The sequence below is a fragment of the Dermochelys coriacea genome, chromosome 25, assembly GCF_009764565.3.
Source record: "Dermochelys coriacea isolate rDerCor1 chromosome 25, rDerCor1.pri.v4, whole genome shotgun sequence".
NCBI classification, from domain to species: domain Eukaryota; kingdom Metazoa; phylum Chordata; order Testudines; family Dermochelyidae; genus Dermochelys; species Dermochelys coriacea.
The window spans coordinates 7,819,136-7,844,006 of NC_050092.1; the positions used below are offsets into that span (position 1 = coordinate 7,819,136).

General features: G+C 48.5%; 1 protein-coding gene across 1 annotated transcript; it reads right to left on the reverse strand.

The window, feature by feature from the left end:
- Positions 1-304: 304 nt before the first annotated feature.
- MAP2K2 (mitogen-activated protein kinase kinase 2) lies at positions 305-19,600 on the reverse strand. Its single transcript, XM_038383957.2, has 11 exons — positions 19,314-19,600; positions 17,093-17,303; positions 14,799-14,945; positions 13,981-14,058; positions 13,115-13,166; positions 12,876-13,000; positions 10,736-10,949; positions 9,573-9,637; positions 8,515-8,576; positions 6,975-7,020; positions 305-5,115 (listed from the first exon to the last, which is right to left on the reverse strand). The coding sequence occupies exons 1-11, from the start codon at positions 19,397-19,399 to the stop codon at positions 5,005-5,007; spliced, it is 1,197 nt and encodes a 398-aa protein (XP_038239885.1). The 5' UTR covers positions 19,400-19,600; the 3' UTR covers positions 305-5,004.
- Between the last annotated feature and the right edge of the window lie 5,271 nt (positions 19,601-24,871).

A 24,871-nucleotide genomic window follows, 5' to 3' on the forward strand; every position in this document is an offset into this window, starting at 1 on the left:
CACAGCTGCATGCAGTATTCAAGCTGTTGGCATACCATGGATTTATTTTGTGGCATTATGATATTTTCTGTCTTATTATCTATCCCGTTCCTAATGGTTCCTAAAATGGTTAGCGTTTTTGACTGTTGCTGCTCATTGAGCAGATGTTTTCAGAGACCTATCCATGATGCCTCCAAGATCTCTTTCTTGAGTGGAAATAGCTAATTTAGACCCCATCAGTTTTTATGAAGGTTAAAATTCACGTTTCAGTTTAAAAATTCATGTTTAAAAACCACCTATGATGAAATTAAAGAGGGAAAAGGCCTTTTAATGTAAAGTGCCATTTATTTATTTATTTATTCCAGGATGAAAATAGTTAAAAAAAAATTGCACCAACAAAATGCTCAATAGACTTTCCCCTTCACCTCCAAAACCAAGCGCAAAAGCAAAACAAAACTACCCCAAAGCGTTTGAATCGTAGAATCCCTATCATTTTTTTATTTAAATAAGAGGCAAAAAAGATACACCCCCCCACCCCAGAGCCTCATGGCTCATATACATGACCAAAAAACAGTACATAGTCATTCAGAGCACACAATCTCACCATTTCAATTAGAATTGTTTTTTTAATTAACCCAAACACTTTGTATAATACATTCAATCCTCCAGAGTTGCCAAATTTGATGGAATATAAGTGCACTCTAGGAAAAAAAACAAATGGGATGTTGGAAAACATACAACTGCCACTCAGGGATGATGCATCAGATTCTAGCTCCCAAATCTTTGCTAGCTATCAGACAAGTCTTCCCTCGGGCTACTAAACTGTACCCATTTTCTTCCTGCTTTATAAATATTATGGGACACCGTGGCAAACGGACAGAGAGTGAAATCTGAAGCCTGCAGCATAAGCTTTGGTTTGGAGCAGCAGGGAAACCCATCTCCCCTTCTTCTGGGCATCAGAAACTTTGCAGGTGTTCCCCCGAACAGAGTAAGAGATCCACATTCGTCCAGCGCTCAGCTGCTTTTCTGCATTTGTGTCCTATTGGTCTGATTAACCAGAACCCAGGCACGAGAGCTCCTGATAATCTGATCAAATAGGGTAACTCCAGGGTAAAAATAAAGGCCTTCAAAAAGGTAAAAATAACATCAGTGCTTGAGCCACTGGTACTATTTGAAAAAATAAGCACAATCCACTATATCTGTGTATGTGTGTGTGTCTTTTAAAAAACACCCAGCATATCTGAACCACAATCAGCAGCATGAAATGCATCTATGGGGAGGGAGGGAATCCCCCACCCCTCATTAAATTATTACACTGTCAATGTGCTAGTTGAAAGACTTTACTCAACACTGGCTGACACCTTGCCCTTCATCAAGGGTGTGAAACCGACACCATACAGACAGGCAGGTGCTTCATGAGTGATCAGGTTCCACCCGACATCCTTTCCTTTTCAGGTAGATTCGATACATTCCCCAGTTGAAAGTGGTTACAGGAAAAGAATGTATGCTTTTTGGGGGAAAGGGAGGGGGGCACTGATATGTCTGCTGCCTACCCAATAAAGAGACTGTCCATTACAAAGCAGCTGTGGCCACACTTTCCAAGCCTCACAAATCACACCACACCCCCCCGCCCCTTCCCCGAATTTACAAGTTCACAATTGACCTTCGCAGCCACTGTGGGCTGGCTCAGGTTGTTCCTTTACCAGCAGCACAAGAATGCTGCGGCTGAGGACGCAGACAGCCTCTGCCCGTTAAGCCACGACATCGTGCCTTAGGAGACCTGACAAAGACGAGATTTCTAGACTCTAGCCAAATGGAACTCGCACATCACAGAGACCCCTCCCCGAAACCCAAGAGGGCAAGGGAATGAGTCATTCCTATGGCTTGTATTTTTACATCAGGCAGGAAAAGAAAGGGTATATTTAAAAAAAACAAAAACATAAAAGGCTCTTTGAACAGACCCTGTCCATGTGATCCATGCAGGTCATCTTCCCATCTCATGAGACTCAACTATTACAGCAAAACAAGGCCCTTCCTTGCTCCCGTACCGGCAAGGTACGTACCTATCATTCCCTAGAGAGGTAGCTTGAGAGAAGCAAGATTCCACCAAAGGTGAGCAGGCCCTTCCAGTTAACTATCGTTTAACCTCTTATTTCCTTTCCCTCAAGGAAATGAAGAACCGGATCCACCCTAAGAAAGAGGAGATAAATATGCTTGGCGAATTCCATACGTGCTCACACAAAAACAAGCAAGGCCTAGTACAGTCCCACAAGAGGCTTCCCTCAGACTTCGTGTCTGGATCAGCTCACACACTAATCAAAGGGCAGGAGCAAACAGCTACCTCAGTTAGTCACTTTCTCTTAGCCATCCGGGTCTCCCTGCCCAGACAGCCTACAGGAAAACGTTTCTGAGAACCAGGCAGCTCACGTGGAAAGTTAGAAAGCAAGATCTGCTTGCCCAAGGCAAGACTCTACTCCCAGCTCGGCAGCAGAAAAGACAGCGTACGACTGTGTCCCCCTTCTAGGGAGCAGTATGCAGATCTTCGTGGTTCAGAGGTTGTCAGCAGGATTGTCATTAGATGAAGCACATTTGGAATGACCACTCCACCTATCACAATTAGGGAACTCTGCCACGCAGGGATTTGTACTGGCCTTCAGCAGGGAATGCCGAGCAATGGGAAAAACAGTCATAACTCGAAGTAGCAGCGCTTCCCCAATGGAAGAGGGTAAAACTGGACAGGACTCCTAACTACTGGAGCTGAAGATGGAGGGGGGACGGAAAGGGGCTGCAATGGTGCAGGCAGCTCTGTGTAACAGTTCAGCCACCGTGCAATGGCATCTTTACCTATCAGAAGAGCGAAGAGACGTGCACCACGTCTGGGTGGCCTTGAGAGGTCTTTCCCCTACCCAAGGAGCATGTGCCATCAAACTGGCACAGGGGGAGATTTTGCCCAGGCAAAGAGGACTGTTTAAGACACCCAGCTCCCATTAACGCCAATAGGAATTAGGCACCTAATGGTCCTCAGGAAAGTCTCCCCCAGAGACTTCATTGCTTTTGGCTAGTTATGTTACAAAACTAGTTCCGATGTGTGGTTTCATTCCTCCCAGTGGCCTTGTACATCATCTCGCCAGCTGGTCATAAGACGGCTGGAGTCACAGCTACCTCGCCCTGGTCTTCTGCCTTACGTGGTTGTCTGAAGGCTGCCAGCTGAATATACAGTTATACAAATTAAAAACCAGCCACTCTAAAACAGTGAGACCAAGCAGGGGAGGGGAGGGAAGAGAATGAACTTCCAGACTCGGTATATTCTGGGGGAGATCACAGGTTTGAAACCCTCTGGTAGGAGCTGGGGGGAAAAAGATCAGTGCTAGAGGAAAAACAAAACGAAGCCCAACAATCCTGATCACTAGCAGGCAGCTTGGAGACCTTTTCAGACAGGTAAAGAACTCAGGGTGGAAATCTGCTGTTTGGCTTCCTGTAGGATTTGAGGCATCTCCCCCATCCCCTCCCTGCCTCTCCAAAGAACGTTTCTAAAAATGCTTGCATCTGCCACAGCCCTCGGAGATGGCTCTCACTGGACCATGGAGCAGCAGAAAAAACCTGCACCCCAAGAGCCTTTGGAGTTTGCAACACTCCTGGGCTGCTGCCAGATCGGCCTTGTAAGTGCAGCGAGTAGATCTGAAGGAAGATCAGGACTTTTCTTCCTTGGGCCAGTAGCTAGGGATTCAATTCCCAACACAGCACCTCTGCCCTGGCGACAGAACGTGCTGGAAATGCCCGCTTTCCCTGTGTGTCGCCAACTGTCGGGTGCAAGACGCAGTCTTCCTCTCAAAGCGCGGAAGGGCAGTTGGGCAACAATGTTGCTACAGTCGCTGTGGGTGCTGTCTCCCCCAACACCATTCTGGTAGGCCCAAGCTTACCTCAAAAAACTTCTTGCCCTGATTGTCACATTGACTGGAAGAGTAGCCAGTATTGCCCTGCAGTCTGTTATGAACTGGCTCAGACTCATTCCCTTTTTTAGCAGGCTAACCGCCCAATGTGGCAATTTAGTAGCCCGAGATGATCACCGAACACAGAGTGCATGTCTGGAACATACTTGAAAATCTCATGTTTTAAAAGCAGAAGCTTTTCCCCGCTACCCATGGAAGAAGATCAGCAGGGAAGAAAGTTGGGCTACTAAAAATCAACTTTCTCTACACACAGTAATGCAAAAGGACCTCAAAGTTACATGAAGAAAAACAGGATTCCCTAGTCAGTCCTTTCTCCGTCCTTTGGGTTAGGACAGAGCCCTTACTGGGCACAAAGAGGAACAGGACAAGGGAAGCTGAAGAAAGGCTTCCCTGTTAAGAAGCTAAATGTCAAACAGACAAAAGGAAGGTGGGAGAGAATTTAATGCTGCTCCTCTTTCCCCAGCTAGGCTAAAAATATTACCCACGAACCATCTCTTTGTTCTTGCAGTGTCCCTGCTAATTTCCCCAAGCAAGCTCAAGGAATCTACTAGTCTCAACACCTTCACTTCCCCTTCTTGCTCTCTGCCAACCACATGCAACAGCTGTACCATCTGGCAACTGTGCCTCTCCTCACCCCACCCATTCTGCATGGATAGATTTCTCTGTGTCCAATGCTAGAGCTTTCGACACTAGCCATTTTCAAGCCCACACCAAAAGTTAAATGTACGAAGCACGTGATCTTCCTGGCTCCTGCACACCCCCCCCCCATATTTTTTAACCCAAGTGAACAGGTTTCAAAAGAGACAACATAAGCAGCAGCACATTTCCCAAATGTCAGAAACTTCAAAGACTGAGCCGCACTTGAATGCAGGCAAGAAAAAAACAAAAAGAAAGCAAGCCCATTTCTGCTCGTTTGTTGGATGATGGATATTTCCCAAAATGATGGTGCTTTGCCGTTTAGGAGCAGGGTGGGAAGGGGATGGGGGAGGAAGGAGGGTGGTTCTGTCTTCTACTGAAGGGCTGGAAACGGTGACAGACAGGCAGATGTATGGACACAAGGCAGCTGGCTTTGCCGTCACATGGCGGTGCGCGTAGGGGTGCTGGGCTGGTTTAACCGCAGCGTTTTACATAGCCAGCCTGCAAAATCCACCTCTTCCACTTCAGAACGTTTGATAAAGGCGTGATTCTGAAAGGGGAAAAGAGAGAGTAAAGCACAGGCATCCCTTTTGTCTATCACAGCTCACAAGACACTCCATACTTCCCTACCACAAAGTCCTCGCTCTTTGACTTTCCAACTAAGGCTCGGTCTACACTACATACTTCAGTATAACGACATTGCTCAGGGGTGTGAAAAAATCCACACCCCTGAGCGACACAGTTATACCAACCGTAACCCCCCCATGTAGACAGCGCTATGTCATTGGGAGAGTTTCTCCCACTGACATAGCTACTGCCTCTTAGAGGGGGAGTTATTAATCCGATGGGAGAGCTCTCTCCTGTTGACTTAGGTCTTGTCTCCACTCTGTGCGGCAATCAGTGCACCCAGCGTCGATTTAGCAGGTCTAGTGAAGACCCACTAAATCAACTGCCGATCGCTCTCCCGTCGACTCCAGTACTCCATCGGAACAAGAAGCACAAGGTAAGTCAATGGGAGAGTTTCTCTCGTCACCCCAGCATGGTGTAGACACCGCAAAAGTCGACCTAAGCCACGTAGCTGGAGTTGCATAACTTAGGTCGACTTAGCCCCGTAGTGTAGACCTCCCCTTAGAGCGTCTTCTCCTGACGCATTAAAGTGGTGCAGCTGCGCTGATGTCAATTTATAGGGCAGCCCTGCCCCCCTAAGAGGTGGGCAGCCTTGCTTCCCGAAGTCAGTGTAGGAGGATTATTGAGACCAGACAAGGGACGGCGGCACCCAGTGGCAGGATTCTGGAGCAATTATGTAATCTGAGAGGGCAGCTGCACTTGGCTAGCTTCAGCAAGCTCCCATGTGATAGCCAGCGCTGGTGTAACCAGGGCTTCCCAGGCAATGCTTTACAGGACATGAATGGGAGGACAAAGGGTTGCCACAGCATAATGGTCTCTGCTGCTGTACTAGGTAAAGCCAGGAGATCCATCTCCCCAGAGCAGTTCTAACCCAATGACGGGGTCGATATCACCCAATGACTCATGTTGCTAACGGTCTGGTCTGACAGATGCTTGTGCTGCAGCGACAGCTTCTTGCTGGAGTCATGCTGTACTGCCAGCACTGTTCTGATGGAGCTGGAGGACCGGCTTGTTCTGTTCTCCAGCCAACAAAACCAGCTTTTTAGATAGATGTCCAACTAGCTGTTATTTTCCAAGTGTAGGGCTGGGTTTTTTGGTTTTCAGATAGTTTATCAATAGGGGAGGGAGTGACAGCCATACTGCTATCTAATAATGAACACCAAAATAATAATTAGCATGGGATATTATTATGGATGTTGCGCTGGGAGATGGCAAATAAAAGATCTGCCACTCCACAGAACAGTCAGCCATTGCACCCGGAGGAGGTGGGAGGCAGCCCAGAGCAGCAGCTCCAAGAGGTATTGGGGAGGAGGGGGGCACAGTCTCCTCATCCCAGTCCACAGCAGCTGAGGAAACCAGTGCGCAGCTGGGGGAGAGGATCTGGAGCTTAACAGGGAAAATTGATCTCCCAAACCGCCTGGGAAGACATGGAGATTTCTCTACTCCTGTTTTCCTTCCCAAAGACTTCTCTGAGGAATCACGTTAGGAAGGCTTGGTGCCTGCACTGGGCTTGGCTAGCAGGATGGGCTGCAGGACCTACATGTATTGGGCCCGGCTCTGGAAGACTGTAAATGCCATCAATCTGACTGGTATTTCCCTGTAGCTTTTCCCTCACCTCCCACTCAGTTCATCCTTAATGTCGCTTTGGAGCTTCCAGTGTCTCAAGAGGAGGAAACCAAATGCAACAGCAGCTGCTTCTGGTAAAGGAACTGAGGGGAATCCCGCCAACAATGCAAGCCTGAGCTGCCCACACTACAGAACAACTTGCAGCTCCCCACTTACCATCAGCATCTTCAGATCTGCCCGTTCTGCTGGATTTTTAATTAAGCTGAGAACAAAAGAAAAGGCAGGAAAGATCTGTCAGACCCCTCTTGTGAAAAGCTGCTTACTTGGCTGGTCAGGCTACCCAGCCTGGTGTCTTGTTTATTTGGAAGCCAGAGAATGCTGCCTTCAGCAGACCTGGACCTGGTCACTTCTATCACTACTTGAAAAGTGGCTTTATGCACCCACTGCTGAGGGACACCCTTCAAGCCTATCCTAGCAGATTCCTGGAAAGCAGGATTCCCTTGAACAGTCAGACCTTTATATCAGATTTATCCAAGTTCTCATGCCACACCACACTATCCATGCCATCATCAAACCCTGCAGTAGGCTTAGGAGATAAGCATCATAGAAAAACTTCAGGGAAACCTGGTTCTAAAGGTCCAGGTCCTGTTGGAAACTTTACTCAAACAGTTTAGCAGAAGTTGCTGCGAAACCACTCCCACCCTCATTTGAAAATAAAGACGACAGCGTAAGTTTCCAACAGCGACCAGCCATTTTAGGAGCCGAACTTGAAACACCAGAAAGACACCTTATTTTGAGATGGAGCTGCTGTTCTACATTTCTGAAAATCAGGCTTCTTCAAGGAGTTTCAAGCTGGGCACCCAAAAATTGAGGATCTCAAAGTCATTAGTCATGGTGGGAAAATGTAGGCTTAGAAAGCTGCAAAAGATCAACCCGTATCTGAGACTGAAGCGCATCCACGAACCAAAGCAAAGCTGGCAGTTCTCAGTTCAGGCCCACTACTCATGATGTTGCCTCATTAGGCATATCTAATATGGGGGCTGACAGCATCCCTTGATGTTGAAAATTAGCACTGTATCATCTACATACAACCAACCCCGCCTTCCCAAGTACACAGTCTACATTAATTACAAGATCTTTTAAATATGAGTCTTAACCAAAGGCAGCTGAGCTGCCGGCGTCACCAGAGCATGAAGCCCCAAACAAGGCAAGTCCAACTGAAGAAAAATAATCCCTTCTAAGTGAGGAGAAGGCAAGAGATTGAGAGAGACGATTACATGCTCCTAGAAACATTCTAGGCAAGCTTCCTCTGGGTGTTTGGAAGAATACCACATCGTGGAGAAGGCTGTCAATAAACCAGCATCGGCTGTAGAGTTTATCTAGGCATCCACCAAAAGTCTTATATTAAATACAAAGACAGACTGGGGGACTGGATGACTCAAGTGGCCAACCCACACAGGTAGCAACTCCAAGCCATTACCCAACAGCCATTTTTGTAGCCTATATGAAATGAGCTTGTGGTCTTAGTTCATGTCTTAGTAAAACAAGCACCCACAGGGCTCACAGATTGAATGGCTCACAAGGACTGACGGAGGATGGTCCCTCCAGGTCAGAGTGGAGGCACATTGGCTGGGGCACATGGGAAATCGTGCTGCTACTGCCAGCCTTGTTATGGGATGGAAAGTTTCAATCTCTACGGCTGCTGAACCAGCCCCGTGAACAGTCTCGATGTTCAGTTGTAGAAGGAGATCCTTACCATTTATTTACAAACTCCTGGAAGTCTTGTGTGAAAACTCCATTTGGCAGCTTAGGAGGAGGCTGGGAAAAGAAACAAAAGGGTTTTCTGCATCAATGGATCAGGAAGAAGCACAGTCACTGAAAAGCTGCAGCCTGAAGACCTGACTGCTCATACGCATTTCCCTTTAAACCTCAGAACCGAGCAACTGTTGCTTCCCTTTACAGCCACTAGCCTCCCAACAGTGCATATCTTCTGCCAGCTATACCATTCGAGGCCTCCGAAGGAAAACCTTGCCCCCCACCTTAGCCCTGCCCTGCCCATTTGGCTAGGTGCACAGGGGACGCCAGAGCTGCCTACTTTTGAAGCATTAGGTATTAGCTGCTGCCAAAAGGTTGGAGTTCAACATCCCAGATCAGTGTTCTGATAGACACAGCAAATCCCACATACCTGAAACCCTACAGCAGATAGAACTAATTCAACAGGTACAACTGCGGTTAGGTAACAACTCATGTCACCTTGCAGAGGAAGCTGCTCCTCCCACAGACTAGTCCTGCCTCCTTACTGAGACACGCTTACCTTAAGACATCAGACTGTAATTTACCTTAAGGTTTTTCAAAGAGACAAAGCGTTCGGCCCATGCTGAGAACACTGGGGTGATCTGGCTCCTAGCAGAGGGATTATTTATCCTTCACAGGTCTATGGAGGAGTTTGTTCTAAATGGCCGATTACTGAACAAATAGTTCATTACCTCTCAGGGCTCCTCTTTCTACTCTTCTCACAGTTTCCTCAAAGATATTATAAGCCCTTGTCTGCAGGGTCTTATTCCAGATCTAGAGGCACTTTAGTGTGGTAGACTTTAATACCAAGAGACAGGAAGAGCAAATGGGAGAGACACGACAGGATACAGTACAAATAGAGCGAGTAGGAGAGAAGGAGATTTTAGTGAAGCTTTCAGTTCTTGTTACCCCTTTAACTGATTAGTAAATGAGAATTTTCAATCTATTTTGAGTCAAGAGACTCCAAAAGACTCCAACAAACAGAGGGAAAGGAGATGAAAGGTGATTTCAAATACCAACCTCATTAACAATATAGTCCAGCAGTTCGAAGATAGCCATCGCAGGCCGACTATCCATTCCATGGCCTGTGTAGTTAAGAGGACAAAGGCAGAGTAAGAAACTGCACATGGACGAAGGTAACTGAACCTGCACAGTAGAGTTTACTCTGATGGAAGCAAAAGCAAGACAATGGGGATGGATTTTTTTAAAAGCACGTTTTGAGCTTTATGGTTTCAACCTCTGCTACCAAATCACTGATCCATTTAATAGCTCGGAGCATTTGGGAAGCACAAGATCATATTGCTTGGAGGGCTTGAAGCAGACCAAGAAGCCTTTGGCCTTTAAATCAGCAGTTCAAATCCAGCCACTCAATAATTACCATCTAATGGCTGTTCAGATGCCTATGTGAGATAAATTTGGTGGCCTCAGTCCAGCTCCCTGATCTGTTCAAATCTCAAATACACCACAACTGGCACATATTTGGCCCCTTTGGGATCAATCTAATCAGTGACCAAGGAGCAAATCGGCTGCTGAAACAACTTGCCCTTACCCCAAGGCCAGGATTCAGGAACGCTAGCAGGAAGCTTGCTCTGCCGATACAAATGCTGGACCTGACCTGTGGGTAAACGCACTTGCCTCTAGGGCTGTCACATCTCACCAATGAAGTTCGTCAGCAAAGCAATATCACATTGCTAGAGATACAAATTTCCAACTCAAGTTCTGCACAGTTAGACCAAGATTTTCCAATGATTTTGAGGGTCCAGCTTGACACTTCTTAAAGGGACCTGATTTTCCAAGAGCTGAACACCGGACCTCTGAAAATCAGGCTCCTTTCTCAAGTTGTCTCAAGTGTCTCAAGTTGAGCACCCCAAATCACTAGTCACTTTGGAACATCTTGGCCTTCATGTGTATGCTGCCTTTATGGGAGACTGATTTTACACACGTATTTTGTAAAAAACCAGAGAAGCAGGCATCAGTGGTGGGTTCTGTTTCCAGTGTTTAGGTATAGGCCAGTCTCCTGCAGAACAAGTTCCCATTAGAACCCTTATGTATTTGCCTCGCTTCAATTCCATGTCCAAACGCAGAGAAATGATGAAAACGAATTAATGGTCCTGGATTGTTTCATATTTCTAACCCAGCCCCATAAACCACCCCAGCAGTCAGATGTCAATTTCAGCCCCTACCACTGACAGGGCGGCCTGGGGGTCTGGGCCGCGGTGAGATGCTGTGAGGTTCTCCCTCTGCCCCATCGACCATGGGACGGCCAAATATCGCTTCCAGTTCCTTGGAGTCTGGTGGGGGGATTGGGTACCTTCCGATAGACAGCTCCACCAGGGAGAGACCCATGCTCCAGATGTCAGATTGAACTGAATAATGAGTGCCCTGCAACCGCTCAGGCTGTAATGAAAAGTCACAGATGTGCCTCAGTAAAATTGTACTTCACAACAAAAGAGGTCACTACATGGAAACGACTCCATTGACTAGAAGTAATTTGTGGCTATGGCATATTACTGCAGAGAAACTCTGCCACACACGGAAGCATACAAAACACTCCCCACTAATTATACATTTAAATGAAATAGACCGACTATCTTTCTCCTTCCCCGCCCCCCACACCTTCAGGCTAAAGTGGTTCTTGCAAACTGCTTTTTTTCTGTTTCAAGGACGAATTGCTGCAGGGACAAGCTGTTTGAAAATTCACTCAGTCTTCTTTATAAACTAGAATCCTCTGAGAGCCTACAACTCTTGACACCAGCAGGAAACATTAATATGCTCAGAGGAAATATGGGGGGTGGAAGGAATTTCTTCTACCTAGAAAGGTCATGTCCACAGAATGTGTAGTGCAGGTTTTATATATTTAAATGCTACTCTAATGCAGCTCTTCTTTAAGTTCTGCTATGGCCAGAAGAGTGACTGACACCACAGAGTTATTTTTTCAGTGTATTCAGATCTAGTTTACTCAGTATACAAGTAAAAAAAAAAAAAAAAGATGATTTTCTTATCTGCCCCATACTACAAACTCCTAAATAGAATCTGAAAACCTAGCTGGGTTTTCTGTTCCTTACATCCCTGCAGAACGAATAGGAGTCACAGCTGCCAGCAGAGAGATGACTCAAAATCACAGAGAGCCAATGGACTGAGAAAGAAGGGGACTTTTTTTTTTCCTTCTAGTCTCTGTCTTAACCATAACTGCATTTGAAGAGGAACAGTGACACAAGTACAGGCTGACAGCACCTCTAAGAACCCACGTCTTTGTTCCTAGCCGTCAGGCTGGGGAGATGCACACTATATGCCACCCCACTGAGACGAACGAGCTAAGGAGCGAGTGCCAGCACAGATTTAGAGTTTTGTAATTATACTGGTCAGTAAGTCTCCTGCTGAAGAAAGCAAAGGACGCTGGCTAGAATGGGAGTTGTGCGAGTTTTCAGAGACATACAAGAGTCAATATGCAAGAATTCCATTGCAGATAGGTAAGTTAGATTGCCGCCAGACTGTGTGGATAGAAAGAGAAAGCCCAACAGCATCTAATGATTAAAGGAACTTCAACTTAAACATCTCAACTCTGTCTGAAATTCTTCTGCCTACTGCTACAAGTAACACCTGAGGTGACTGTCACTTCTTTTTCTAGTTCACATGGGGCACTCAACACCACTTTGGACCCAATTCCCCATTGCCCTGCACAGTGTGGAATATTTGCACCAGTGTGAAGCGAATGGAACATGCTACCACTCTGGTTTTCACTTTGCAGCTGGTGTGAATGACCGCACAAGGCACAGGGCAATGGAGAATGAAGTGTTGTATGGAATCCTTTTCAGAGTTTTCACCTGAATAAGCCAAAATCCCTTAGGTGACTTGGTTTTTTCCACATAGGAACAAGAGCGTGGGGGTAGGGGGAGCGTTTTTTAGAAGCTGCAAATATTGGCAGGGGAACTCAGGAGCACATGCAGGACTTTAAACTACTTAACTTTTTTGAAACTGACTCATTTTAAGGTTGATGGCATCCCTTTAAAAGAAGCAGATTTATGTAAGTCCACGTAGGTATTCTTTGTACATCTAAAAAATAAATCAAGCTAGAGACAGAAGTGAAGTGAGGTCTTGATCTAGCCCTCAGTGATTTGTCCATATATTACAACTACTTCTCTGGTGGGCTAGTTTCAGCACAGAAGGGTGTAATAGCAGGATACTACAGGCAAGGCTAAGAATGCCTGAGTTGTGAGTGACCCTGGACACTATACTAACTCTCTGTCTGGTTCAGGAGAGTGGTAAAATCCCTCTCCCTGGCAGAATACATCCAAAGGTTTACATAAGAATAAAGGGGCTTACAGACATGTAGGATCGAGTCCCCACAAAGGAGTTTGCCATGGAATCAATGAGCTGACCGCTAACCCCAAAGTCACATAGCTTTATCTCTCCCCGGGAATTGACCAGGATGTTAGAAGGTTTCACATCTGAGAATAGGAGAGAGAGAGAGAGAGATAAAAAAATGTATGCGCAATGCTAGGTAAGAACAATCCAGGTCTCTGGTTGTCATGAGAAGCTATTTTTAGATTCTCCCCTCTCACCTCTGTGCATGATCTGATGCTTCTCTCTTAGATAGGCCAAACCTCGCAGAACCTAGAAGGAAACCGAAGGAGAGAAAGAGCTAAAAGCTGGGAAGGAAAAGTCTTTCTCTTTGGAGAGAGATATCTTGCACAGACTTAAGATGCTATAATACTGCAACATCACCAGTAAAGCCTCCCTGTAGCAACTAAGGGTTTCAGCTTTAGGGAGTAACCGACACACAGCCAAGCAAATGTTGCTTGCTCTTTAGATCCACTCTGCTTAAGGAAATAAAACTTTCAGACAATTGAAAATCCCACAGTGTTAGATATGAAATCACTGGTTCATTGGCTCAATGGAAACTTTCCATGAGGCTCCTATACCACCGTTCCTACCCTACCAGCTGGGGCTGCAATAAATGGTCTGAAATATACTAACTTCCCAGCTCATACGGTTATTCTTTTGACTCCAAGTTGATGATACAATAACGATACATAGGGTGGAGGGAAAACCTGGGTTTGCAACTTGAATTAGTAGGCGTATCTACCAACAGGAAATTGTGCTCCAGCTCCAAGGAAATAAGAGACTCCCTGGGTACAGAATAGATTTCAGGAAGGGTTGGGAACCAGACCGACAAAGGGTCAAGACTCAGATGGTATTTGTACCCAGTACACCCTGAGAGACAGTAAGCTCTGAATAGGAAGACCAGATAGCAAGTGTGAAAAATCGAGATGGGGGTGGCAGGTAATAGGCGCCTGTATAAGACAAAGCCCCAAATACTGGAACTGTCCCTATAAAATCGGGGCATCTGGTCACCCTAGTTCTGAAAGCCTGAAGCCTCGCCTCTTCCCTTTGGGTTTTGAGTGAGCTCTGGGAGAGGGATACTCACCGCTATGCTGACTTTCCCCAAGATCTCCTCAGGAATCCTTTTGGCTTCCTTCAACACTTGATCTAGAGAGCCTCCATCCTAAATTCAGAGCAGAGAAGTTACCTGAGCACTGGCTGGAAAATAAAATAAATGGCCTGAAAAGTGTTTTCCAGCTCTAGGTTCTACAATTTACATACCTATGAGGACTGAGCAGTGTAAACAGCATAACACATTTGGGTTCACTAGTCAGTAACACTAGATCAGACTGTCCACAGACTAAGGAAGATCTCGCTGGTAATCACCACAGGTGGGTGTTCAGAGGACTATGCCCATCTCTTGCTAAGCACTTCATGCTTAAACTTTGCTATCATACGAAATGCCATTTTAATTTCATCTTCTAACATATTAATGTCACAGGCTTTCCGCACTGTTTCTTCTACACACTACTGTCCGTGCAAAGGCAGCACTGACTGCACCAGTGTGGAGGAGATACAACACGCCTTCTCCGCCAGATACAGCGGAAGACGCACACTCCAGTTCAGTGAATTCTGTTCAGTGGAGGGTTTGCAACATTTCCTCTTGGCTGGACCCCAAAACCACCACTTCCGCTTTCCAGAAAGTCAATTTCTCTGTATTTTAGCTGCTCAAGTAAGGCTGTACAGCTCCTAGACAGAGTCTTATGTCCCAGCTCCACCACCCATGCCCTGAGCAACAAGCCTTTTGCTGTCAGAAAAAACTCTAGCATCACTTACTCCTCTGCATCTACAACCCAGAGGGATCTGCCCAGTATACAGCATCGGAGAGCAGCAGCAGCTTAAAAGGAGAGAGTTTAGGCTCACCATGTGCTCCATGCAGATGCTGATCTCCCCATCGCTGTAGAAAGCTCCATAGAAACCCACAATGTACGGAGAGTTACACTCATGCAGGACCTGCAGCTCTCGGATAATTTGATTACGAATGGCGGGTTTAATTTCTAAATGAATCAGCTACAAAGAGAAAAATCGAACAACAGAATCAAGGAACAGCAACAAGAACATATAGCTGTAGCCAGGAAGTAAGGGAAGGGAGAAACAAAAGAGGGGGTTGAAAGAGCCCCACTTTGTCCTGCACTGGTGAGAGCTGTTCACCCTATCTAAGCAGTGAGGCTTGCTGGACAACTACTCTTGATGTCTGCATGCTACACAGAATGCAACTGAGCACACTAGTCACCCCTGTACTGATAATACAGGGTACAGTGCAAAAAAGCAATGGAACAAGCTGGGTGCAGAGATGACACCCAACATAGCAAATGTTTATCTCAAGAAAAGCCAGCTCTACAGGCACTATAAAGGGTGTTTGAATACCAAAGAAACCAGGGAAGAACTAAAACATGGTCACCAGAGGGAGTTGTTTGAAAGTGATGGAGCAGATGAATTATTCCTTGGACTCCATGTAGGACCAGTTTATCAATGTGCAAGCAACACCTCACAGGAAGGGAAGCTGTAGCTGCTAGAAAAATCAAGTCATTCTCAAACAATAGCAATCACCATTACAAGCTTTAGAGTCTCCTGAGACTTCTATGATTCTGCATGGGGAGACAGGGAAGGTTTCGACCAACAACTTACAGTCCTATGCTTGACAATGCTCAAAACAGGCTCTGAACACAGGTTTCTATCAGTTTTCACATACACAGCATCCTACTGACACCCTTCCAGCTCCAGTATTCCCAAGCTAGATTCTACTGTGGAATGCTATACCGATACTGCTTTCCAGGGGAAGCCAGTCAGTGGGACATATTTGCTCATCAGACCCATGAATTTTACCTGTTGCTTTTAAAATTCATCCCTATAAGACAAGAGACCAGAGTTTCAAGTTAAGTCACACTGGATCTGAACAATCGTCAGAAATCTTACTTGTTCTCTCACTGAAGGTTAGCCTTTTTTTTTTTTTTTTGGACAGGCGGGTAAACTATTTATTTCCATTATTAGGCACCATTAGGTGGATGAACAAATTGTGTGTCTGGGATAGTAAGTTTTCATTACAAACTCACAAGGTTCCTCACAGAACTATTTTCGCATTAACAAAGATCTTAAGTTGGAGGTTGAGAAAGGACATCTCAAGGCAGACAGATCTCTGGGACTTTGTTGCTGCATATGATCTAATCCACAGCAAGTGGCACACAGTCCAGGAACCACTTTAACAGACCTATCCTCTGCTAGCAAAGTGCAATTCTTTCTGCAGGTTCTGCCACACATTGTCTCTCCTTGTTAGGTTTCAGAGTAGTAGCTGTGTTAGTCTGTATCTGTAAAAAGAAAAGGAGGACTTATGGCACCTTAGAGACTAACATTTATTTGAGCATAAGCTTTCATGAGCTATAGCATCCGATGAAGTGAGCTGTAACTCACGAAAGCTTACGCTCAAATAAATTGTTAGTCTCTAAGGTGCAGGAAGTCCTCCTTTTCTTTCTCCTTGTTAGCTACATCTTGCACCTGAAAACTGTACAACTTTCCCACAAACCTCATCCAATTTAGTTGAGTTGATTAAGAGCTGCTATAATGGAAAAATAAAGCATGAACGTGCTCTAAACAGTACATAGGATTTGACAAAGTGCAACTCACATCCCATGGGCTAATACTGAAGAAGGGGACAGAAGACTGGATTGCTCAGAGGATTAATAATGGACAAAACTCATCTTTGTGCCACTGTGTCAAATCCAGCTCAGGTCAACAGTGGCAAAAAGTCAGTATCAGCTGATGACTGGTGGCTCATGCATAACGAGTTTGAGGAACTTCACTCCATTTGCTAGTGTTCACATCACAAGAGTCACCGTTGCTGGTAGTTTCAGCAGAAAGGACAAGGAGACTAAACTCTCATCTCACCCCAAAGGGGGATGCTCCAGCTCAGGGTTGAAGCACAGAGAAAAGAACAGTGCTGCTGCCTGGACAATACCTGTTCTAAGGAGGAGACTTGGTCTCCAGGGCTCATAATCAGGCACCCTTTACCAGTACAGAATTCATTTAAGGAAGCAGAAGGTTAAGAGTAGGCAAAGTCCTGCTTTTCTAAGAGGGTGATCTGCTGTTACAACCTCTCTCCTGGGTGCCACGATAGGCCAACACGAGCACAAGAAGGACAATTCACGTGCCACTCCTTTTACCTTTCGTGCCATAATGAGTCCTGAGGGTTTGTGCTGCACTTTGGTGACCACCCCACCGTTGCCAGCTCCCAACTCGGAGATCCTCTCAAAGTCGTCATCCTTCAGCTCCCCAACCTTGGCTTTCTGGGTGAGGAAAGCCTCCAGCCTCTTCTTCTGCTGCTCATCCAATTCCAATTCCTCCAGCTTCTTCTGCAGATCTACCAGGTTTGCCCTGAAGAGAAAAAAAGGGAGGAGCAGGACAAACTGTTAGAGCCGGTTAGAGCTCTGCTAAAGACAGAGAATTTGACGTCCCTTCCTTCAGAGGAGATGGCAAAACTAGAACTGTGGCTGTTTGCTAGCTACACAAAGAGCCAGAAGGCCCAGCGTAATGCAAGTCCCATATATAGTTTATGTTGGACCCCTTCAGCACTGCCGGTAGGGAGAAGAGAGCTAAGAGGAAAACCTTCTCCAAAGCTATGTATATTCAGATTCATATCTTGATATGGCATTAAGATAAACACATGACTCCTTATTACAAAGGCACAAACCCTGGAATATTACTGATAGGAATATAAGAATTTCCACATTGGAGATAAATGATGCAACTTCTTCCCAGAAGCCCAGATCCCTTACAGAGATGCAGCTTTTTACAATCAGCCATTTAAGCAAAACCATGAAACCAGCGGGAATCATTAAAACCTTAAAGGTGCTTTAGCAGCAGTGCTGCTCACTGCCTGGAGAGGAGCAAGCTGTGCCAGCAGCCGCTCCCCTTTCTGAATCCAGGGATACAGCTAGGCAGTCCACTAAGTAACATGAGAGGGACTTTCCATGAAGTCATGCAAATCCCCCAGATTAAAACACTACACCCCTCACCATCCTGCCCAAACTCGATGCCTATCTATTATCCAAGCACAATGGGGTATTTATGCTCAGACGCCACCTGCCTTTTGGAGCTCCTGTTGGGATATCTTTGGTCATCAGAAGACTGGACTGTCAGTGTGGTAGGCCCAACAGTGTGGAGCTATTTCCCCTTCGAAATCCATCCCAGCCCTTCAATCCAGAATTTTAACCATCACCCCAAAAAGTCATCTTTTTTTTTTTTTTTTTCCTTCAGAGGGTGCTTTTTACAATCACCCTGCCAAACTTCACACATAGAGCCCACCCCCTCTTCCCGGGCAATAGCACCCCATCCTCCCACCTTTGTTTCCAGGTGAATGTTTATGGTGAAGAATTGGGCAGAGCTCTGAGCACTTAGGACAGGTGAGTCTTTACAGGTATTCCCCTGAAACCCCTCACAAACTATACAGCCCCCATCATCTCTCCGGTCCACCCACCCAATCTACAACACCCCCCAAGCATAACTGTCCCAACATCCCCTGTACCCCCAGCATCACCTGTCTCACCCCAGTCCCACGTCCCCAACCAGGGCGAGAGGCCCAGCTAGGTGCCTTTGCCTCGGCCCCTGGGGCCTCCCGCCCTAACCCCGGCCGCCTCCCTGCCCTTCCCTTGGCCCCCTGGGGGCGACCCCTCTCATGGCCCCATTTCCACTTGAGCTCCTGCCCCCACTCCCCCATGCTCTCAGCCCCCGCCCCACAGAGCCCCACTTGCAGTTCCCAGCCTCCCCCTCCCCAGCTCCCCACTCTGACCTCACCCCCCAGCTCAGGCCCCCTGCCCGAACCCCCTTCACCCCCCCGGCCAGGGTCCCCCCCCTTCACCCTCTGCGTGCCTGAAGCACCAAGCCCGGCCTCCCTTCACCCCCCCAAACCCTCTCCGCCCCCCCGGCCCGGTTCCCCCCCGGGCCCCCCTTCACCCCCTCAAACCCCCTTCGCCCCACCGGCCCGGTTCCCCCCCGGGCCCCCCTTCGCCCCCCCCGGCCCGTTTCCCCCCCCGGCCCCCCTTCACCCCCTCAAACCCCCTTCGCCCCCCCCGGCCCGGTTCCCCCCCCGGCCCCCCTTCACCCCCTCAAACCCCCTTCGCCCCCCCGGCCCGGTTCCCCCCCGGGCCCCCCTTCACCCCCTCAAACCCCCTTCGCCCCCCCCCGGCCCGGTTCCCCCCCGGGCCCCCCTTCACCTCCCCAAGCCCGGCCCCCCCGGCCCGTTTCCCCCCCCGGCCCGGTTCCCCCCCGGGCCCCCCTTCACCTCCCCAAGCCCGGCCCCCCCGGCCCGGTTCCCCCCCTTCGCCCCCCCAAGCCCGGCCCCCCCAAACCCCCTTCGCTCCCCGGCCCGGTCCCCCCCCCACTCACTCGGAGGAGCCGTCCGGGCTCGGGCCCTCGGCGATGGTCGGGGTGATCGTCAGGGCCGGCAGCACCGGCTTCCTCTTGGCCGGCATGGCCGGGCCGGGGCCGCCCTCCTGTCCCGCGGAGCCTAGCGGGGGCCCCGCCGCATGGCCCGGCCCGGGGCCGCCCTACCCCCCGCGGGGCTCGGCGCGCCGCGCTACGCGAGGCCGGGGCTTGGCGGCCTGGCCGGGGAGGGGGCAGCGGAGGCCGGAGGGAGTCAGCGCGCGGGGCCGGGCTGCATCGCGGGCGGGGCCGCACCGGGGCGAGCCAGGGGGGAGGGGCGGGCGGGCCCGCCGGCCGCGGCAGTCTCGCGAGGGCGCGCTCCCGGCGGCCGGGCGCGGCCCCGGGCAAGGCAGCTCCGCCGGCGCCGCGCCTGCGGGGGCGCGCAGGGAGGGGGACGGGACGCGGGAGAGAGCGGGTGGGGCGATGGGAGGGGGAGTGTGGGGGGCGGGATGAGGGGTGGAGTAGGGTGGGAGGGACAGGGAGGGGGGTTGAGGGATTCGGTGGGGGTGAAAGGATAAGGGGGTGGAGGGACAGGGTGGGGGTAGGGAGGAGGGACGAGGGGGAAGGAGGGATGAGGTGGGGAGAGGGAGGGTGGGGGGATGAGGGGGGAAGGAGGGATGAGGTGGGGGGAGGGAGAGGGAGAGGGAGAGGGAGGGTGGGGGGATGAGGGGGGAAGGAGGGATGAGGTGGGGGAGGGAGAGGGTGGGGGGACGATGGAAGGAGGGATGAGGCGGGGGTAGGGAGCAGGAGGGGGGATGAGGGGGGGAAGGAGGGATGAGGTGGGGGTAGGGAGGGAGGATGGGGTGGGGGGGATGAAGGGGGAAGGAGGGATGAGGTGGGGGAGGGAGAGGGGAGATGGTGTGGGGGGGATGAGGGGGGAAGGAGGGATGAGGTGGGGAGAGGGAGGGGGATGGGGTGGGGGGACGATGGGGGAAGGAGGGATGGGGTGGGGGGATGAGGGGGTGGAGTAGGGACGAGGGTGGGGGTGGGGAGGGGGTTGAGGGATGAGGTGGGGAGGGGGTTGAGGGATGAGGTGGGGAGGGATGGGGTGGAGGGTTAAGGGGGTGGGGTAGAGGGAGGGGGTGGAGGGATAAGGGATGGAGTAGGGTGGGGATGAGGGGGTTGGGTGGAGGTAGGGAGGGATGAGGGGGAAGGAGGTGGATGAAGGGGTGAAGTATGGTGGAGGGATAAGGGATGGAGTAGGGTGGGAGGGATGATGGGGGTCGAGGGATTTGGTGGGGAGGGATGGGGCAGGGGTAGGGAGGGGTGGAGGGATAAGGGATGGAGAAGGGTGTGGATGAGGGGGTGGGGGTAGGGAGAGATGGGGGGAAGGAGAGATGAGATAGGGTGGAGGGATAAGGGATGGAGTAGGGTGCGGGGTGGAGGGATGGGGTAGGGTGGTGGATGAAGGGATGAGGTAGGGTGCAGGGATAAGGGATGGAGTAGAGTGGGGGATGGAGGGATGGGGTTGGGGAGCTGAGATGAGTGGGTAGGACTGGGTCGACAGAAGGATGGTGGGAGTGGAAGATCTGGGGGTTTGCGGAGTTATTAGCTGGGAATAAGGATTTCTATAACTTTGGTTTTCATCATGCAGCTTTCCAGGTGTTATCATCAATAATAAATCTTAGACGTTTTGGAGAAGTTGGAAGGGTGCAGTCAGACCCACCTTTCTGTTTGTCTATCATCCATCTGTCTGCCTAGCTACTCAGATGGCTCCCTGCCTCCAGAGCGTCTGAGTACTTCCTACGGGTTTTAAAACAGAAAGGACAGTAGCATTCTCTCTTTCTTCCTCCCCAGCCCATAGAACTAACTGGATTCGTGTATAACTTCATACGAGTGTGAGAGAGAAAGAGGTCAAAGCGATGATACTGCCTTTCGTTCTGACTCAGCATCGGGAGGACTCAGGTACCGCGCTCTCTGTAGATCAGTATGCTGCTACTGATCTTGGCTGGTCCCACATGCTGCAGAAGATGGATAACTCTCCCACCCTAGGTGTGTGATTTTATCCCAGTAGGTACAGATACCAGGGTGCTGGCTGAATTAGAAATCTAGGTAATAAATACATGATAAAAGAACTAATCATTATCAATGAATCATAACCAAGAATAGATTCCCTCATGACACACTCCCTAGTAATCAGCTCATGCTTCAAATCACAGTCTTGTGTCACCAAGTTGTTCTTCCTTCCCTCTTCCCAGTTCACCCCTGTGGTTGCCACCCAGGCCTGGGCTAGCCAATTAGAAACCCCCCATCTGATGAGATGGCATTGTTTCATTGAGCAAAGGGCAAAGTTCAGTTGCATAATTACATGCAGGTAATTAAAATCAAGTGTACTCCTGATCCTGGCAAATCCTGATAACCATATATGTTGGTACCAGCGCCAACTGGGTGAATTGCCAGCATCAGTTTTGACAGGTTGTGACCAAAAAAAAAAAAAAACCCCAGCCCAAGTCACTCACATTTCTCCTCTTCCAATTAATGCTATAACAGCCCCTCTGTGAGCTTCTGACTCCAACAAAATAGCAGGTAAAATTCAGTTTTGATAAATGTAAAGTAAGGCACATTGGAAAACATAATCCCAAAATGATGGGGTCAAAATTAGCTGTTTCCACTCAAGAAAGAGATCTTGGAGTCATTGTGAATCATTCTCTGAAAACATCTGTTCAATGTGCAGCAGCAGTCAAAGAAGCTAACAGAATGTTAGGAACCATTAGGACAGGGATTGATAAGACAGAACATATCATAATGCCACTGTATAAATCTATGGTACTTCCTCATCTTGAATACTGCCTGTAGTTCTGGTTGCCCCATCTCAAAAAGATGTATTAGAATTGGAAAAAGTCCAGAGAAGGGCAACAAAAATGATTTGGGGTATGGAACAGCTTCCATATGAGGAGAGATTAAAAAGAGTGGGACTGTTCAATTTAGAAAAGAGATGATTAAGGGGGGAGGGATGTGAGAGAGGTCTATAAAATCATGAATGGTACAGAGACAGTGATTAAGGAAGTGTTATTTACCCCTTCACATAACACAAGAACCACGGGTCGCCCAATGAAATCAATAGGCAGTAGGTTTAAAACAAACATAAGGAAGTGCTACTTCACACAACACACAGTCAACCTGTGGAACTTGTTGCAAGGGGATGTTGTGGAGGCCAAAAGTATGACTGGGTTCATTCGATAATTTAATGGAGGGTAGGTCCATCAATGGCTCTTAGCCAAGATGGTCAGGGATGCAACCCCATGCTCTGGGTGTCCCTAAACCTCTGACTGCCAGAAGCTGGGACTGGATGACCAAGGATGAACCACTCTATAAATTGCCCTGTTCTGGTAATTCCCTCTAAAGCATCTGGCATTGGCCACTGTCAGAAGACAGGATATTGGGCTAGATGGACCATTTGTCTGACCCAGTGTGGTGGTTCTTATATTCTCGTGCCTTCTGAGATCTGAACCAGGGACCAGAAACACAGAGGAGCTAGAGAAGTACTTGCTTTGGCCTTGATTCTCCACTGCTGTACATCAGTTTCATCTGCACTGACATCAGTGGAGTTACGTCTGATTTACACTGGTGAAAATGAAGGGAGAATCAAGCCCCTTATCTTTGCTTTTGGGACCTCAGCTCTCTGGAGCTTCCTCCCTTTTGGTTCCAGAAGTCCCAGCCCCTTTAGATGAAAAATTTTACTTCTGGCCTTTGGCACAGCCCCTTGGTTTCCCATCTGGTTTGATCCAGATGCTTGTTTTGCCTTTAGGTCTCTTTACTACAAAGGTTTTGGATACTTTTGATACTCTTTACTACAAAGCTACTGGATACTTTTGTAGCTAGGAGATCTGCAAAAATTAAAATGTGTTACAATAGAGCCCTGATTATTTGTTGGGGGAATGACACAAATTTGTGGATAATCAGGAGCTTGGTGAGTTGGGGAAGTGTAATCCAGCTACATCTGCCAGAGATTGCTCGGCTTTTCAGCCTGCTGGGTAGTCAGATGGCCTTTCCACTGTGCTCAGAAACTCAGGATGTTGTGCAAACTACTGAAAACCCACTGAAATGCAGCCACCTCTGGGGTGTATAACAGCACACAGCAATGCTACACAACAGCTCAGGACAGGAAGTGAAGGAGAATACAGTATCCACTTGACACTTTATGGGGTATGTAGGGAGACAGAATGGAATTGCCTCTCGCTAGGAGCCTGCATTTAACAGTACAAATCTTGCAAAAAGCATCAAGGGCTCTTTAATCACAAAGCCTGCAGGCCTTTGATTTTCCATTTCAGCTGAAAGAGCTGTCCACTTCCAGTGACTTAAGGCATGAACTTTAAGGCATATGGGTGTTGGAGGCTGGCCAGCCATACATTCTAAATGCCTAGGGTGACCAGACAGCAAATGTGAAAAATTGGGACGGGGGTGGCGGGGGGGGGGGGTAATAAGAGCCTATATAAGAAAAAGACCCCAAAATTGGGACTGTCCCTATAAAATGGGGACATCTGATCACCCTATAAACGCCCCAAGCCTTTTTCCTTCTTCCTTCTTCTCTGCTATGGGCAAAGAAGAAGGGATGCTATTGAGCACAGATTTCAGAGTAGCAGCCGTGTTAGTCTGTATTCGCAAAAAGAAAAGGAGTACTTGTGGCACCTTAGAGACTAACAAATTTATTAGAGCATAAGCTGAGCTGTAGCTCACGAAAGCTTATGCTCTAATAAATTTGTTAGTCTCTAAAGTGCCACAAGTACTCCTTTTCTTATTGAGCATAGAGGTTCTCAAGTGAGACGTATAACTGAGCTTTAATCGACACTGACTGCTCAGCATGGGCATCCCCACCGCACAGGCTATGTGCCTGAAGTCCAGGCCCAGCATATGCCAGGCTCAGCATCAAACCCAGGATGGAGGTGGGAGTCTCTTTGTTGGCTTTTCCACCATCCTGATTGGAGGCCAGGGGAGGATGCCCCCAGCAGTGTGGATTTAGTTGCTCTCTGCTGCCGTTAAGTTCCAGGTCCCAAACTCTCTAATAATTGTCATTTATTCCCCTAGCTGCCTCCTGCAGAATGTGAAGCTGAAACATGCGACCTTTGCACCAAGTGCCTTGTGTTCCAGTAACCCGGCAATAAAATCACACACCTGAGGACATTGCTCAGTGGAAGCTCCTGCCCCGATGCTATTGCATCACCGCAGAAGCTGACAGCACCTGTGGAACAGGATTTAAAAAATCGCAACTTCTCGGGGAGTGGGGGTATGAACCTGTATGCTCCCATAAGCAGGATTAGAGCTCTGTCTCTCTGCAGCAGTGGGGGAGCTCTGTGTACCCCCTGCACTGTTGCCCAAGAGAGCAGCCCCACATTCCCTCTTGGGAGCAATCTAAGGTGCCCTGAATTTGGATAGATCCTGTTTAGTCTTACGCCTTCCCTGCCGATTTTGACTGGAACCTGCTTCCAAGCAGAGGCAGGCTGGAGCGTAACCTCTGAAATGGGGTCAGTGGGTTTTGGGGGTGAGGCGATCTGCTAAACTCACCCTCCAGATCTGACAAGTAG

What these genes read in the sequence shown, in the direction of transcription:
- MAP2K2 (XM_038383957.2), bottom strand. Translation starts at nt 19,399, where the DNA reads ATGCCGGCCAAGAGGAAGCCGGTGCTGCCGGCCCTGACGATCACCCCG. An exon ending in AGCCCGGACGGCTCCTCCGA is followed by an intron (nt 17,304 to 19,313) that starts GTGAGTGGGGGG and finishes TTTTCTCTTCAG; the next exon opens with GGCAAACCTGGTAGATCTGC. An exon ending in GCATCAGATCATGCACAGAG is followed by an intron (nt 13,001 to 13,114) that starts GTGAGAGGGGAG and finishes TCCTATTCTCAG; the next exon opens with ATGTGAAACCTTCTAACATC.